Genomic DNA, 16,703 nt, shown 5'->3' with positions numbered 1-16,703 from the left:
AATTTCCCTCTCCATAGGTGAATTAAACGCATTCTTGATTTACTGCTTCACCATGCTCCGTATTGTTTATCATTATTATTATTATCATAGCGTCATTTCTGTGCAACAAAGACCAATTGAACATGTTGTTGTTCTAGTTTCCAAGCTGCTGTGATTCACTGGAGAGCTCGCATGCTTTGCTCCACAGTCTACTGCCTAAATAAGATATATAATGAAGAGGGGAAATGCTTACAAAAAAAAAACAAAAAAAACACTCAATGCATTTCTGTTGATGACATGACCCACAGGTAGAGAAGTTAGGATGAACTTTGATGCTGGCAGAGGAAATGATGGAGGTTCATGGGTGTGGTGGTAATGATAATAATGATGATGGGGACAGAAAGGCTGTTGTGAAGCTGAGTGTGTGTGTGTATGCATGGTTGTGTGGACACATTCTAGTTTTTACCATTGCTGTGAGGACATTTTGGCCCTTATAACTTGAAAAATATGTTTGAGCCATGGTTAGAGTTGGGGTTAAGCCTTTAATTGTGATGATCAAGGTTAGGGTTAAGGGCTAGGGACTAGATATCCTCACAGCTATAGTAAGAACCACATGTGTGTAAGCAGAGAGAAGAGGAGAGGCAGAGAATTGTGCTTACTTGTTTGCATTGACTGCTGTTGTCTGCCTGCAAAGCTGATGATGATGTTTCCCAACAACAGAATCACACCGGCTGCTTCTTTTACTGAAAGACAAGCATTTACTGTTGACTGCTCAGAAAAACTGATGAAGCTCTAAATCCCTCTATTTAATATTCACCAGCAGCATGTTAACATAAAAAAAATGTTTATAACAAAGACTCTTTCGCTGTAAGATAAATGTTTAGTCATGTGTTTGTCAATAACTGTTGCCGTGGATACCTGTAAATGTGTCTGCATATGTTTGTAGAAGTTTTCCCAATCAGATATTAAAGGCTTGAAATACTGATTATGAACGCTAAATAGGTAGAAAGTGACACATCAAAACTCTAACTTTATTGATTAAAGAGTAGCTGCTGTGCTAAAGCAAACAAGTAGGGTACTCAGGATAAAAGGTGATGTTGTGCCCAGTGAATTTACATGATCATGTTTTGGTGACATTTCTGAGGAGGTTAAACGCCACCTGGATCAGGTCTTTCTAAAAGTGCTGTTAGAGGGTAACTGGATCTGAAGTTCTTGAAGATGTTCTAACTGACTGATGGGGAGTCCCAGATATTTAATCTTTGTTTAGTTGTTTACACCTTGATCTGTTAGTGCTCAAATTACACACAGTGGGATCGGACTATTTTTCCAGAACCACACCCTAGACTGCGGTTGAAAGACTTCTGGTAGTTTGATAATCTAGCCTGGCTGGTAGCTGGAAACATTAACTCTAAGACTTATTGACTAGACATGAAACAGTGGATTTGTAATGTGGAGGTTAATTTAGGTCAACAAAGAACTGATGCATAGACCACCAACCTAAAACTGAAGTGCAGGCAACTAGAGAACTGATATTAAAGGAATCCAGTATGTCAGTAGCAGGGTTTAACTATTCACTCATTAGAGATCTAATACTGAGACATTTTTGGATGCTTGAGCAAAAAAAAATATACATTTTCTTTGCTTCCACAAGTAAATTAGTTCCTCAGTGGCTCCTGGGTTCCCCCAGCCCCAAGCTGCAGCTGCTGCCAGTGAGTTAAAAGTAAAATCTTGTGAATCTGCCAAAGACTCATAATGATACTACTACATATAATAAAAGACAGGGCATAAGAACATGCAAAGGTATACAGTAGACATTGTTCTCTTCTATTAAGGTCAGTTGTATTATACCTTCAGATTTACAACAATTCCCCCAAAGCAGCAGCAGCTTGCAGGTAAGAGCCCATTGAATGAAGCTCAGCCAGCGCCATGTCAAAACCTGAGCTTTCCTCAGAAGATGTTGTCGGCTACCTTGGCCCTGTTGTCTCACCCTGACAGACCAAAATCACTTGCTGCATGTTGGACTCTTTCCTCTCTCCTCCTCTTCACATGCGCAATCAGTGATTTACAAGGCACCATGAATTGTATATAGAGAAGTGAAAAAGAGTATGAGAGAGAGGTTGTGTCTGTTTCTTGTCTCTTTGTGTTTTAGTACCCACATGCATGTATACCTGTGTATTTTTGTGTCTTTGAGAGCACAGAGGTTTGTCAAAGTGTGTGAACATGTCTGAGAAGATTAAAGTGTAGCTTTTTACCAGCAGATATGTGAATACAAGAGTCTAAAATTGTGACTACAAAGGTGTGTATGTGCTTTTAGCTGTGAAAAGGGAATTGGACATTTATATTTCTAGCTGACTGCATTTTCCGGGACTTTCTTTAATGGCTTTGTGTTCCGGTGCTGAGCTGTTCCTACATATTTCATGACATCCTGTGCTCCTCATGCTACACTTTGACTGTTCGACAACAGCACCTCTCCTCTTTCCACTGTGCAGACACTTCCATGTCTTAGTTTGTCTGCTTATTTTTTTCATTGTCATTTCTGCCTTTCTTATTTTTATTTATTTATTTATTTGGTTCTGCTTCTCTCTATTGTGCTGCATATTTAGGTCAGAATGGGATGCCAAAACAGCGTTAGATTGAATGCCATCATAAAAATCATGTGAGCAAATGCATCACTCCTTAGTTCGTGAATCTGTAGTACCTTTTTTCTCTTACTTCTTTCTCAGGAGTTTATTCTTTATTTTGCATGAAACATGGACAGGTTAGCCAGGTTCCCGAGGGAACAATGTGTGGCACTGCATGGACTGTCCTGATTAAATGAGGACTTATCTTAAAAAGTAATGACGAATCTAAATATTTAAACTGTAATTTTGCCTGCAAAACAATGAAGAATGTGACTCGAACTGTCCTTACAGTTACAGTTACGAGACATGTTACATAAAAGTAATGATACACAAGATAGCACACAAGATGATATAAGCAGATGCAGTATAGTACATTAAGACTAAAATAAACTATAAGATAAAGAGGACAATTTGCAACACATCACATGGAGTTACAGTGAGCTAGACATGAGTGAACAGTCCAAATTGAAAATTAAAAAGCACTGCAGACAGAAAAGTTTTAAAAGACCTAAGCATTTAAGTAAAACCTCAGTGCTCTGGAAATTGGTTTCAGAAAAGTGGGCTCCTTTTTTGTTGTCACATTTTGACATGACTGGGGGAAAAGATTAAATTTTTAAAAAGTTAATATTGTGACAATGACTTTAAATGTTACTGGATGTGTTTTAGATTTAGAGGGTGTTTCACGTTTAGAGCATGCACATGATTAGGTGCAGACCTGTGTGAGCTTAACATCTGCTGCACAACTCTTCACTGTGCTCAATCAAGTGTTATAGTCAATATTGACAAAATGAGCCTATTTCATTACTTACAGTTAATTGATCAGATATGAAAAGCTTTCAGATTCTGTGTTACAACACATGATGGCAACATGCAGCACAGAATAATTAAGTTGTTTACTGTGATACTAAGAATAGCTTGACAGCACATTATAAGGTAGGTAGGGAGGATGAGTGTGTGTGTGTGTGTGTGTGTGTGTGTGTGGGTATGTGGCTGTGTTGTGTAGCCTGGGGGGTGAACGTGTCCAGCCTGCTGCTCTCATGTTGAGTGGTAATGTTAAGTCAGACCTGCTGCAGGAGAGATATGCCAAGATCAATACACAGTGACCTCCTCTGGTTTGAGCTCTTCTCGCCCTCCATCCACTATTTTCCTTTTCATCCTCCCATCTGTCCTCCTTTTTGCTCTCTCATCTCCTCCAAGCTCTTATCTTCATATTTCTCCCTCTCCAGCTCTTTTATTTACTCACTCTCTGCTTCACTTAAAGGTTCACACTTATTGCTTTGACCAACTTTTCCCACTTTTTTATTCCTATAGCTTTCATCTTCCACCCTTCTCTGTCTGTCTTTGCCCCACCCTCTCTGTGACGACATGTATAATTAAGGAACATCACTGTTCTTCAGAAAGCCAACATCAGTCAGCTGTCAGCGATGTGTGTAAGATGTGCACATATGTGTGTGTGTGTGTGTGTGTGTGTGTATGTTTCATGGGTGGGGTAACTACGGTTCACTGAAAGATTTAATAACCACTGAGCCAAAGTTGTGCAATTACAGACATTATTCACCATACAAATTACCACATGGCACTGAAATAGCTTGCAATAAATTGAACTGCATGGGATGTATCCTGCTGATAGCTCTAGTTCCATTCTTGTGTAGGTCACCTTATCAATACATCACTATTCCAGTCTATTTCAAGGTGGATATTGATGGTGGTATTGTTTTTCACTGCATCTGCCTTTTATTTGATCAGAGAGAGGTATGTGTCTATGTGCGTGTGCGTGTGTGCGTGTGTGTGTGTGTGTGTATGTGTGTCTGAGGTGGTGGTGCTGGTTTTATATTGTGCATGTATATGTGTGCTGTGTGGGAGTGATGCTGAGGCAGTGCTGTTGTTTTGGCTGGTTGGCATTCTTGAGAGCAAGTTTTAAATAGCATTGGCTTTCTATTCTTATCCCACTTGCCGGCGCCTCTTTGATGCTCCTCCAAAGATGACTAAAAAAAAAAAAAAAATCATTTTTCTGACTTGACAGATTCACAACTGAGAAGAAGCCGTGAGAAATGAGATAGCTAGAACGAAGAGAGGGGAAACATCAAAGGAAATGGGTGAGAGGGAAAGAAAAAGAGATGGTTGATATGACAAAATATAGGATGACATGGTTGGCCACAGTACATGAGCTGTGAGGATAATGGCGAAAAAATCAACAGGGTGTAGGAAGGAATAGGAGAATAAATGAGGTGGAGCGGCTGAAGAAAATCAGATTAAGCTGATTAAGATATGAAACGGATTTAAAATGAGACTGGCAGAGCAGGCAGATTTTGGAAGACAAAGTGGAGAAAAGAGGGAAGGGTAAAGTAAAGCAGGAAGGGAGTAGTGAAAAATGGGCCAGTTATGGATAGAAAGAAATGAAAGGTGAAAAAAAACAACAGTCACTCACTGTCACCATACGAGGTGATAACCACTACAAACATATTCTCAACAAACGCAAATCTAACAAACAGGTCTTATTTATCAGATTATTTCATTTGTTAAATTAAATTTACTGAAACAACGGTCATGGTGATTTATTAGACTGGCATTTGAAACAATTCATATGTAAAAAAAAAATGTATATGTGATTATAACCAGGTCATTATTGTGTGACCATACAAATGTGGGGTTATAAACTCTTTTAGGAAGCACACACACCATTGCATGTTGCATCACATTGTTTAGAAAAATGAATGGGAGAAAGAGATAAACACTAATTTGTTCCAAAAACATGCAAATAAGCAAACAAAACTTTCACATTAACTCACAGATTCAAATTCACCCTCTCTTTTTTACATACTTTTTCATGCATTGTTTTTTGACTGCCACAAAATTTTGAATATGCTGCGGTGCAAAGATAAGACAGCTGCTTCAATGCACCCACCATGTACACACACTCAGAAGTGTTGCAGCTACATTCATGCCATTATGATCACACTTTCTCTTGCCTGTGATCCTGTTAGCTGGTGTCCAGCTGTACACAGAGCGAGAGCGAACATCCATTTTAACAGAAACTGGTTCTGCGCCATATATTGATAATTTATGTCTACTCATTCGGCAGTGTGCCCAGCCATGAACTCAATGTGTGTGCAGATGCACATGATATATTTTATATCACACATGCTCATTTGTGCATATCTCTGCGTTGCTGCAGCATTGCAGGTGATGATAAGGTAAACGGATCATATCCTTCCACACTGGAACAAGGTCACAGTTCTTTCTGTGGCTGCAGAGGTTTTCTGCATGTACTCCGGTTCCCCCCACAGTCCGAAGACATGCAGGTTGGGGTTAAGCTAATTGGTGAGTCTAGATTGCCTATAGGTGTGTATGTGTATGTGTATGTGTACGTGTGAATGTTAGTGTGTCTCTTTGTGTCAGACTGTGATAGAATGGTGATCTGTGTACCCCACTTCTCACTCAATGTCAGCTAGGATTGGTGAGTCTAGATTTCCCCCCATAACCCTGAGCATATCAGGATAAGGATGGATAATGGATGGATGGAGTCTAGAGCCATACTACAAGCTCTCTATACTAATTAAATCAGTGAGCGATGATGACCTGATGATGATGACCATGTTTACAGTTATAGTTTGGCATGTCAACATTTGGTAGTAAAAGAACAGCTGAGAATGACTGAAATGTCATTATTTTTGCAGGTGTATGGCCACAAACCAACGTACTGGACAAATAATATTTGTGATGACGAAGACACTGTAGGAAAAGTTATTACTGTTTAGACTGATAATGTCATCATATAGATTCACGCTAGTAGTGTAGCTAAAATGTTCCTTATAGCAAGAGTAAACAAATATAAAATATTAGTATTTACACTATATTTTTTCAGGCTATTGCTGATGACAAAGTCTTTCCATATGCCAGATCTGTAGCTCCAGGCAAGAGTCCATTACTGCTGTGGGTCAGTAGTTCAAGAGATTAACCAAGCACACTTTGTAATGCAGCTCATGAGATCAATACTTTACTGGAGCTGTGTGGGTTTCATGGTGATCTATGACATCCCGTCTTGCCTTTTCACACTGCTTCGCTCATCTTTCCCTTTCATATAAACCAAAGACAGCATGGATTTACTAATCAAACATTTACTGATAAATGGTGTGATGATGGAGACTATTACAGGGAGGGATGGTGGTGGTGAGTTCTGGCATCTCTTTCCAAAGGTTTCTCTCCTTAATATAAATTGAATGCCTTCCATAAGTCAACTCCCAGGCTGGAAGTGTTTGATCCTCTGCTTCTGTTTTCCAGTCTTGTAGTCAGTGTAGCCTCAGAGGATCATTTGTATATGCATTCTGTCTCTGTAGCTTACTCTTAAAATTAGTTGAAGGCATTATTTCACAGTTTTACCTACTTTTTTTCAAACAGTCTAAAAACTGAAATTTAGCTTCTTAAAACCAAGTTGCCCATTAATGAGTTTTTACAAACTCACACTGTACATAAAATTTAAATTCTTATGGAGATGCACCAAACGGACCAAATATATAATAAATATATTCATGTACAAAAAGAAAATGTTACATATTATTGGGGTAGAAAATGAGAAACACATTTTTCTGCATCTTGTAAAATGAGAAGCGTTTTCACCTCAGATCTTATGCTCTTTGATTATCGGCATTGTTTTTCCCACGCACTGCATTCAGCTCATTGATTTATCTTTATTGTATCCTGGTCAAGCCTGAATAGATCTGTTCATGAGCTTGGGGGCTTGAGTTTTGAGCTGTAAACACAAGCTGAATTTAGAAATAATGGAAATGTTAATAATAGGAAGACTACATTGTTGAACATACACAAAAGCCTGCACACTGACACTAATTGGCAAATAAATTGGCCAATTGGTTTAGTAGGGTCTTAAATCTCTTTCCAAAGGTTTTGCTTGAACTAAATCTCACTTTCTCTGAAAAGTAGCAGCAGTTACAAGAGAAAAACCCAGAATGTGTGCAACTTTTATCTTAGCAGCAACCGTTAGGCTTTTAAATTGGTTCATGTGGAGTCAAAGGGGGCATGCCATTATCGTTAAAGTCGCACTAGTCTTTGTTGTTTATCTTTACCTGTGTTGGCAAAATGGGAGCATGTATTAATATTTTCACATAGCGATGACAAGAATAGATGCTCTTTCTATTCAGTGTTTCAGCCAGTTTGATATGTGGTGTCATGAAATAAATTGCATTGAAGTCAACAAAGACCAATCATAATTGAGCTGGCATGCATATTAATTAACCAGCAAGCTTGTATTTAACCGGGCCAGGGCATCCGAGGTCCTGGAGCTTGGCTCGTAGTTGTCACAAAGTCATGGTCAGAACAAATCATTCATCTGCTTTTGGCTGCAACTAATGAAATGAACACTGGACAACTATTGTGATCCATCTAATCCTAGTTTGTTCCATCCATATAGAGTATTATCTGTATGAGTGGAACAAACTGGGGTAAATGTTTTCTGAAAGAAAAAGTCCCTGCTGACCTTTACAAAACAAATTTTTAAAAAATATTTAAGATCATTTTAAAATTATTGATATAATTGTCAAAAACTGTTCTGTCCATCTTGACAAAAAATGGCTTAATTTTCTAGTCAAACATTGTATCCGCAAAGGACAAATATCCAATGCTAAATGACTGGAATCAAAACCTTTATTATCCAGTTATATTTATTCCACATTTTCCATTTTTTACCCCATGGTTTTATATTTTCATACTCAAAAATGCATCAGTATTTTCTTTGTGTTCCACGCAACCAACAAGCGATTAAGGAGAGACCACAGAAGAGCTGCTGCTGGAGAAAAGTTCAAGAATCAATTCTTAAGCAACTTGGCAAAAACTGCAAAAATGCAAAAAAAAAGGATGGCAAAAAGTGGCTGACAAATTAATTGTGCACCCTTATTCATTTTAATCCTTTGTGTCACCACAATAGCACATCATATCCTGGAGGTTGACATGACAGTAAACCGATAATTTATCATTTCTCTGCATTGAACAGTGCAAGTACCAGCACAAATAGAACATGGGAACACGTTAAAGTAAAATACAAAAAATATTCTGGAAATGGATGTGTAGCCTACTTTTAGCTATACACGCATTACTTATAAGACAATATGTATCAGATAAATGAATAAATTACAATAATTCAACATTAAAGCAAATAGAAAGAAGGTGGACAGAAATGGACACAGCCGATGCTGGGTGCTTTTATTTTTATCTGTGTCCAGTCCAATGCTTCTGTCATATTAGGAAAACATTCAAAGTGGAAGAAAATGTATGTCTGGTGCTGAATTGTATACATGAAATTGTGCCTGCACATTTATATTACCTGCAGAAACATAAAAGCCTCCTCCATCGACTGTACAGGCAGTCCCGAAAAATCTTTTACAGCTAGGTATGCTTTTCTTATTACAATGTAAACAACACTTTTTACTAAATGTTCTGCATTGACAGTTATATAAAGGAAACCACTTGATAAGAAGCGCAGTTTAATGCGCCCTGACTGCACATTAGTCAGTGCATGACTGTTTTTTCTAAGTCACGGCAAAATTCGCCATTGGTAAAATTTTTCTACACTTTCTCAGTCCCTGAATGCACCGCGATAGTCTCGTGGGACTTGCAGCGTCTCATGTGATTGCGCTACTGTAAATATTTTGGGGTTATTTTGCTGTCACTCTCCACCTCCAGTAGGTGAACCTAACCTTCTGTAAAAATACTAGCCAAATATAATGCATCCATAATTAGTATACTCATAACTGCTAAATATATTGTTAGTACATTAATAACAGCAACTAAATCTCATACGCTACATTTTCGCTTGGTATTTTATATGGGGCACCAAGAGCCACTCAAGTAGATGATGCCTTTCTGACTAAATCTTTCTATTACGAACAGGTCAGATGAGCCAGAGAGGCCTGCTGATCACGCAGCACTCTAAGTTCCTTGTCTTATTATAATCACCCCAGTGTCGATGCGCTTCTTGCTCCAACATTGATTATATCCAAGTGGCTTAAGATTGCAGTTATTTTGCCAGGACAACAGTTTCACAATGACACTGGAAGAACCAGCAGATCCAGGATGATGCCAAACCAACAAAGTTATCCCTCTAACCAGTTAATCTATGAAGACCGGGCCCCCAGTATTGAAACTTCAAACATTATACTGGCTAACTTACATCTAACATCTGGTATCATTATGTTTTTGTGTACCTTGCAATAAAGGTCTTTGTGGGTTCTAGAAACACCTTCAAGTCCGAACAAAAAGAACAGTTTTTTTTTTTTTTTTTTGTAGTTATATTATTTGAGAGGCACAGAGTGGGTTTGTGTTTGATCATTTACCATTACAATCTCCAGAATTATTCTAGTAGCAGGTACTGTGGAGGTCAAAACTGATTTAATAAATGTTTTTGTGCATTAACACAAATAAAAAATTGATTGCTTATGTGTTTTTATAGCATGTTGATGGTTTTCTGATTTTGTTTTTAGCTTTGTGTGCTTGGTCTGTATCTGGATTCGACTTGATTCAGGAAAAACAGCAGAGGTTAGATGCAGTTGAACATCAGAGTGCACTTTGCTCCTGCTAAACTGAATACACTCTACATTGATGCTCTTTTAAAGTGTGTCTGTGCTCAAGCGAGGTAGAGAGAAGAGCACTTTGCCGTCATTAGGTGAGATCATGTAGAGACTGGATGACCGGGTTAAATTTTAATGCCAAGCCGTTGGATATATAAAATATGCATACAGCCCTTGTTGGACATGACATAGACTCTTTATATCTTTCTTCCTCTTTCTGTCTCCTCTTGCCTTAGTCATCAGTCTTTCTATCTTATATTCTTTTTTTTTTTTGTTAAAGCTCTCTTTCTTTGCCTACTCTCAGCCTCTAGATGTGTTTGGCTCTGGTTCCCTCTGGTCTCTTCTCTCACTTACCTCTTGGCATCAGTCCACCTCTGCTCTCATGAGTGTCTGCCCTGAGAACCAGACAGAAGAGTTGTTTGATCTGGCTGGAAACAGCTTGCAGTGTGGCAGTTTTTGTTGTCTTCTATTTCTCTCCTGCCTCAGTGTGTTTCTGTTTGCTCTTCAGATTGAACAGCTTAGGAAATTTGTCATGGATCTGTTGGAAAATCCTTGAAAAACAGACACACACAAATGCTGATGGAGATGTGCAGCTTACACTCACAGAAACCCTTTTGTTATCATATTGGGGGATGGTTGCGGGGTAGGTGTTAACCTCTACCGAAAGACGTGAAATGCAACTTCAGGTAATTCAAAGCAATCTTATACAGTTGTATATACATTTTGTGTTTTTATCTGGCTGATGGGGCAAATGTTAGCCCCAGTCTAAAAGTATGTAGTAACTTAAAGTATAGCATGGTTAACATTTACCTGAAACCACTTTTTCTAAAGAACTTTTGTCAACTCAGTGTAACCGAGGAAACCAACATGGAATTCTGGAGTTGGTGTCTTTTGCTTTTTGCTCCTGCACCAACCAAGCTGACAAATGTACAGACTGTTTTAGTTATTTTTTCATCATTTGATGACCTGGAGCCACTGTGTCCTGGCTCCATTGAGCCAGGACCTTCAGTGTGCACTGGGGCGGTTTGCAACTGAGTGTGAAGCGGCTGGGATGAGAATCAGCACCTCCAAGTCTGAGGCCATGGTTCTCAACTGGAAAAAGGTGGCTTGCCATCTCCAGGTCAGGGGAGGGATCCTGCCTCAGGTGGAAGAGTTTAAGTATCTTGGGATCTTGTTCAAGAGTGAGGGAAGTACGGTACGATGGATCACAGATGGATCGCTTCATTGGCAACAGCAATGCGGTCGAAGAACAAACTGAGCCGAAAGGCGAAGCTCTTGATTATCGGTCAGGCTATGTTCCTTTTCTCACCTATGGTCATGACTGAAAGGACAAGACCTTGGATACAAGTGGCTGAAATGAGCTTCCTTTGCAGGGTGCCCGGGCGCTCCCTTCTATAGGGTGAGGAGCTCGGAGTGGAGCTGCTGCTCCTCCACATCAAGAGGAGCCAGCTGAGGTGGCTTGGGCATCTACACTAGATGCCTCCTGGGCGCCTCCCTGTGGAGGCATGTCCCACGGGGAGGAGACCACGGGGTAGATCCAGGACACGCTGGAGGGACTATGTCACTCGGCTGGCCTGGGAACGCCTCAACGTCCACCCAGATGAGCTGGAGGAAGTCTGGGCATCCCTGCTTAGACCGCTGCCCCTGCGACCTGGCCCCAGATAAGCAGAAGATGGATGAATGGATGTTTGATGACCTGAAATTATGGCTGTGCTACTGTGTAAAACTGTGTATTTACCAAATCTGTGTTTTGTTTTCTCTGCTTTTAGTGATATGTTAAGATAAAACAGCTGTGGCATCCTAGACAGTAAAAGTACCCTGACATTAATTCTACTCGCTATTTTTGCTGCTGTGACATCTGCAGGAAAAAGCTTGCTTACTTGTTGCTATTACAACCAGCAACAATATACTACATTTACAGCACATAACAGATTGCTTACTGAGAAATAAAGGATGACTCGCTAAGAAATGTATGTGAAAAGTTGCATCTGTGAGAGACTGAAGTGTTTACTAAACACAAGGGCAAAGAAATTCATCAGTCACACAGAAAGGAGTGCAAATCTAATGAGGGACTTCTTTCAGGTTTCTTCTTGTAGGTTACACTTAAGTTTACTCGTGCAAATGGGGGTTTTTTGAATGTAGACACATGAACCTGATGTGAATTTGTTTAACACATGATGAAAAAAAAAACGGCAAAAAGGAGATGCTAAAAAAAGATGTGAAATCAGAGACCATAAAAAAAGGACAAAGAAGAGGAATAACTGTTGACACGGGACCAGAAATTTCAGGCAGGCAGAAACTAAACAGGGTCAACTAAGATGTTGATTTTTGGGTGAGAGTTGATTTTACAGTTCCAGAAAATCTCTTGGAGGTTGGATTGACTAGAAAAGTAAAATCACACAAAATGACAGGAAGTTTATGTGGCTGGTGGAAGACGGAAGTGCTGGTGGAGGTGTGGGATACATAACAGAAGCTAAGAAAGACATGCAAGGACCAGTTCATTCAATGTACTTTGGTTGATGTATAATTTTATGCAGCAGTTCCAAGATAATTTTCTCCTTGGGTAGACAATAAAAGTAACCTTGGAAACTGTTATAACCATTGAACTCCTGTGAATCACTTATTCTACTGTGAATGACTCAAGATAATGTCCTTATCTTGCTCATTCTCATAAATGTTACCTGATAGGTACTGTAACAAGAGATAGAAGAAAGCAAGGTGCAACTTGAGTTCAAAAGAAGTTTGAACACATTCAAAAACACATTGGGACTGGTGTTTCCAGCAATTAAAAGTATTTCTTGGACAACCCAGCCATGAAAAATCTTTAATTCAGTCATAAAAGAAGTGATCAGGTGATGTCTCATGATTTTATAGTGTAAACATACTGTTCATTGATAGTTTAACATATTTCACTGACAAAATGTGTCCAGCTGTGGCTCTGTGTGTGTATGCGTGTGTGCGCATGTGCCTTTAAGTCTTGTGACTGTGTGTATGTTCGTGTGTGTCCCAAGTGGTGAGTAAATCACAACAAGGGTAAACTGACAATTTCCTACTGAATCAATCAGTGCTGCTTAACCAAGCACAGAATCCACCTCCATCAGCAGGTTATAGAGTGGTTAAAGGACACACACATACACACAAATACACAGTCACAAGACTTGAGGGCATCTGTGATGCATACAATACAACTCAGTGTCCCCTAATGTTCACAGTTCTATTCAAAGATTTGAACGTCATCATGGAAAGTGTTTTTCTTAAGATGGGTTAAATACACATGTAACTGTATCCTTAAATCCAATACTTGGGAACCGTGCATATATAATTTGTGTGTGCATGAGATGAGTAAGTGTGGCTTTTGACATAAAGCTACATGCACAAGTGAATGAGAATCTGTGTATGTGATAAGTTCATATTGGCAGAGGTGTGAGTAGTAGATGCAGAGTGATTATTGATCTCTGTCTTCATTGCATTTATGAACTGCATGTGGACTGTACTGGCATGTTGTATATATGACCATCATAGAGCTATAGTCACCAAGTTGCTGAGGATTTTTTTTTTTTTTATTACATTAATGTCTTTTACCATGAAAATCTATGTGCACAATAACAAAATCCTATGCTGTGCAGCAATGTGGCTCAGAGTTTTATGGGATTTATCAGCTTGTATGGAAAAATTGCCTAGATTTTGACTGCAAATTAACTTCCTGGGTTAATGTTTTTTTTTTTCTTTTTAGAGAGACACTAAAGGCCAATTCCTGTTGGATCATGTGTGTAACCACTACAACCTACTCGAGAAAGACTACTTCGGTATTCGATATGTGGACCCAGAGAAACAGAGGGTAACTATCAAACACAGACACCAATCCCACCTGACATGGGCGAGAGGTAAGGTACACCCTGGACACAAGGCTGATACTTGGAGATGGGCAACATTTACAAATATGGGCAATTATAGAGTCACAATTTAACCTAACCTGCATCTGCACTGTAGGAAAAATCTGGCGTGCCTCTTCTATTTGAGTTTTTATATCATATTTCAATGCAAGGAAATATCAGAAAGTGTAATGAGTCTTTCCTTTTCAGGACCTGCAAGCAGCTTTCCCTCTGTGTATTTGTATCACCCCCCTGCTGTTCTCCTATTGCTTGCAAAATCTATTTGTAAATACTTTATACAAATGACGAGTTACAGTTTATACAAATTTTACCAGAAATATCTAAATATGGTTACACATATTCACAACAGAAGAACAAACAAAGAAACTCATGATCACATCTACTAACAGGAAACAGCTCCACTGAGTCAGCATGGCTTAATGGGAATGTTGGATATTAGTCAGGAGGCAGTGGCCCACATTACAAGTTCAAATGACAAATAAAAATAAGGTCGGTCTCCATAACAGCCCACACACTGATGAGACCAGACACTCAACAGAGGCTCAGTTGGCCTCTACTGTAGCTGTATTTAACAGAAACACAAATTCAAATATTGATAAGAGCTATTACAACACAAAACTAAAAAGCATGAACATAATAGCCATCAAGAAAACCTCTCAGTAGAATAGTCTTTTACAGTTCAAAATTACAGCAAAGTTGGTGAAGCAATAACATTAGTGAAGTTTTTTTTATTCAGCTGGATGGATGCAGTTTTCAGACACACTTTATGTGATAATAGATTTGGTACTTAAAATGTACAAAGGTGCTAAAAGGATGGAGGTCAGTTGATTTTTTTTCTCTAATTTCCAATATAAACTGTGTCCTGGGCTGAATAGATTTTACAGTTTGAGGCATCTAAACTCATGTATATTCAGGAATATCACCAGCACATCTCCCTCATTAGCACCACTGAGGAGCCCTTGATCAAAGCCTTTATCTCCTGCTGTTCCAGCAGAGCTGCCCAAACAGGCAGACTGCATTTTTACTCTACAGCTCCCAGGTGAACAAATAAAGGTTTTAAAAAAAAAAAAGCATCAGTTTAAGCACAGATGTAATGGTGTTCACATTATTATGGACATGCGAAAATATAAATTAAAGAGATATATCTGTAATCAAATACATTTATTTTTTGAGGTAATTGTTTTGAATGCACTGTTGCCTCACATTGTGAAGTTTAAGTAATCCCCATTCTATTCATCTAAAAAAAAAAAAAAAAAAAAGGTGAGACATTTTTGGATTTGCATGAGCTTGCTGGAGCCTACTGAAATGTTCTTTTTAACTGATCTCAGCAAACTAATACTTGGGTGACATTTCTCTGTTTACTTCCTCCCTGCTCTCTCAGCACTGGCTGGAGCCCAATAAGCCTGTGGTGAGGCAGATGAAGTGTAAGTGTCCCTTCTGCTCCCTTTGTTTTTTGTGTGTGTGTTTGTATTGGTGTGCATATGTACAACAATGAGCAGAGTGCAAAAAGCTTGTATGGGTGTGTATTGGTTTGTAGACCTGAGTTTGTTTCCCAAGGGTTGCATCAGTGAGAGGGGGGTCAAGCTCTGCAGCAGACAGACAACACCACAGGGACGCTTAACAGGATCAGGTCAACATAAGCACAACATACAAGTTTTAGGGCCTCGTAATCCACTTTATCTCTAGGACACAATGCTCACATTACAATTTATAAGGAGAAGTGACAGAGAAGGGTTTTTTCTCAGAAATGCACAGGGAGACAGAGACACAATAAAGACAGATAAAGTGACAAGAGCAGGGCTTAACAGGAATGCAACAAACTGCCCGAGGGGCCAGTGACCCCCCCCCCCCCCCCCCCCCCCCAAAAAAAACCAACTAACACATAAATTGAAATACACAGATGTAGCAGTAGAGTTTAGGATTGAAGACCCAATCAGAATCTAACTAGCTGCCTTCTGGATATGCAAGTTAACTAGTGAGAAGCTTCATAGGTAAATGATGGTTCTACATCTATGGAAATGAATCTAATGGAAATGAAACCTAATCTGACAGAAAGATTTTTCTAACTGATGCTACATCCTGATGTTTACTGTTACTGATTTTAGTTATAAAAAAAACAAACTTTAGTGATGCTTCTCTGAAAAATTTTCTGTGAGCCACCAAAAACCACAAACAAGATTGACCTAAACAAGTAAACTACAAACTTTTACATTAACTTCTTTTTGGTGCATTTTTCTTTTAATCATTCTGTTTTGTCTCTCTCTTTCCATCCTTTCTCCATGTCTATGTCTGATGTTCATCCACCCTTTTAATGACTGTCCCATCTCTCTGTCCCACTATAAATTAATAAAGTGGCTATTAGCCGCGAATTCTGCTTCATCAAACCATGTGCCAGAGAACAGGAGGGGCAAGGCTGGAGAGAGCAGTGAAAATTGTAATAAGAGATGGTGATGGAGGAAGAGAACAAGAGGGGAGAGAGAGTTATAGAGGAAATGTGTGTGTGGGGGCTAAGTCAGAAGGGAGGGAAAGGAGACAGCAATAGATGATGTAGCTAAAGAAAGAAGTCAGATTAGGGAAGAAAAGAGACAAGAGGAGATTGGTGAGACAGTTTGAGTTGAGAGGGGCTGACAGAG

At 39.2% G+C, this 16,703-nt stretch overlaps 1 protein-coding gene across 3 annotated transcripts in view; it reads left to right on the top strand.

Moving 5' to 3' along the window:
* Nucleotides 1-16,703, top strand: part of frmd3 (FERM domain containing 3) — a 42,573-nt gene that overhangs the window by 406 nt on the left and 25,464 nt on the right. The window contains exons 2-3 of one of the 3 annotated variants that reach the window (XM_026322041.1): nucleotides 13,911-14,015; nucleotides 15,452-15,494. In XM_026322041.1, coding sequence (XP_026177826.1) covers nucleotides 13,911-14,015; nucleotides 15,452-15,494 — 148 coding nt within the window. Of the gene's footprint in view, nucleotides 1-13,910; nucleotides 14,016-15,451; nucleotides 15,495-16,703 lie in introns of those variants that run through there. The other 2 variants (XM_026322045.1, XM_026322042.1) reach the window with 2 other exon arrangements.

The sequence above is a fragment of the Mastacembelus armatus genome, chromosome 9 (assembly GCF_900324485.2).
Source record: "Mastacembelus armatus chromosome 9, fMasArm1.2, whole genome shotgun sequence".
NCBI lineage: Eukaryota > Metazoa > Chordata > Actinopteri > Synbranchiformes > Mastacembelidae > Mastacembelus > Mastacembelus armatus.
This window is presented reverse-complemented; position numbering and strand designations above follow the sequence as displayed.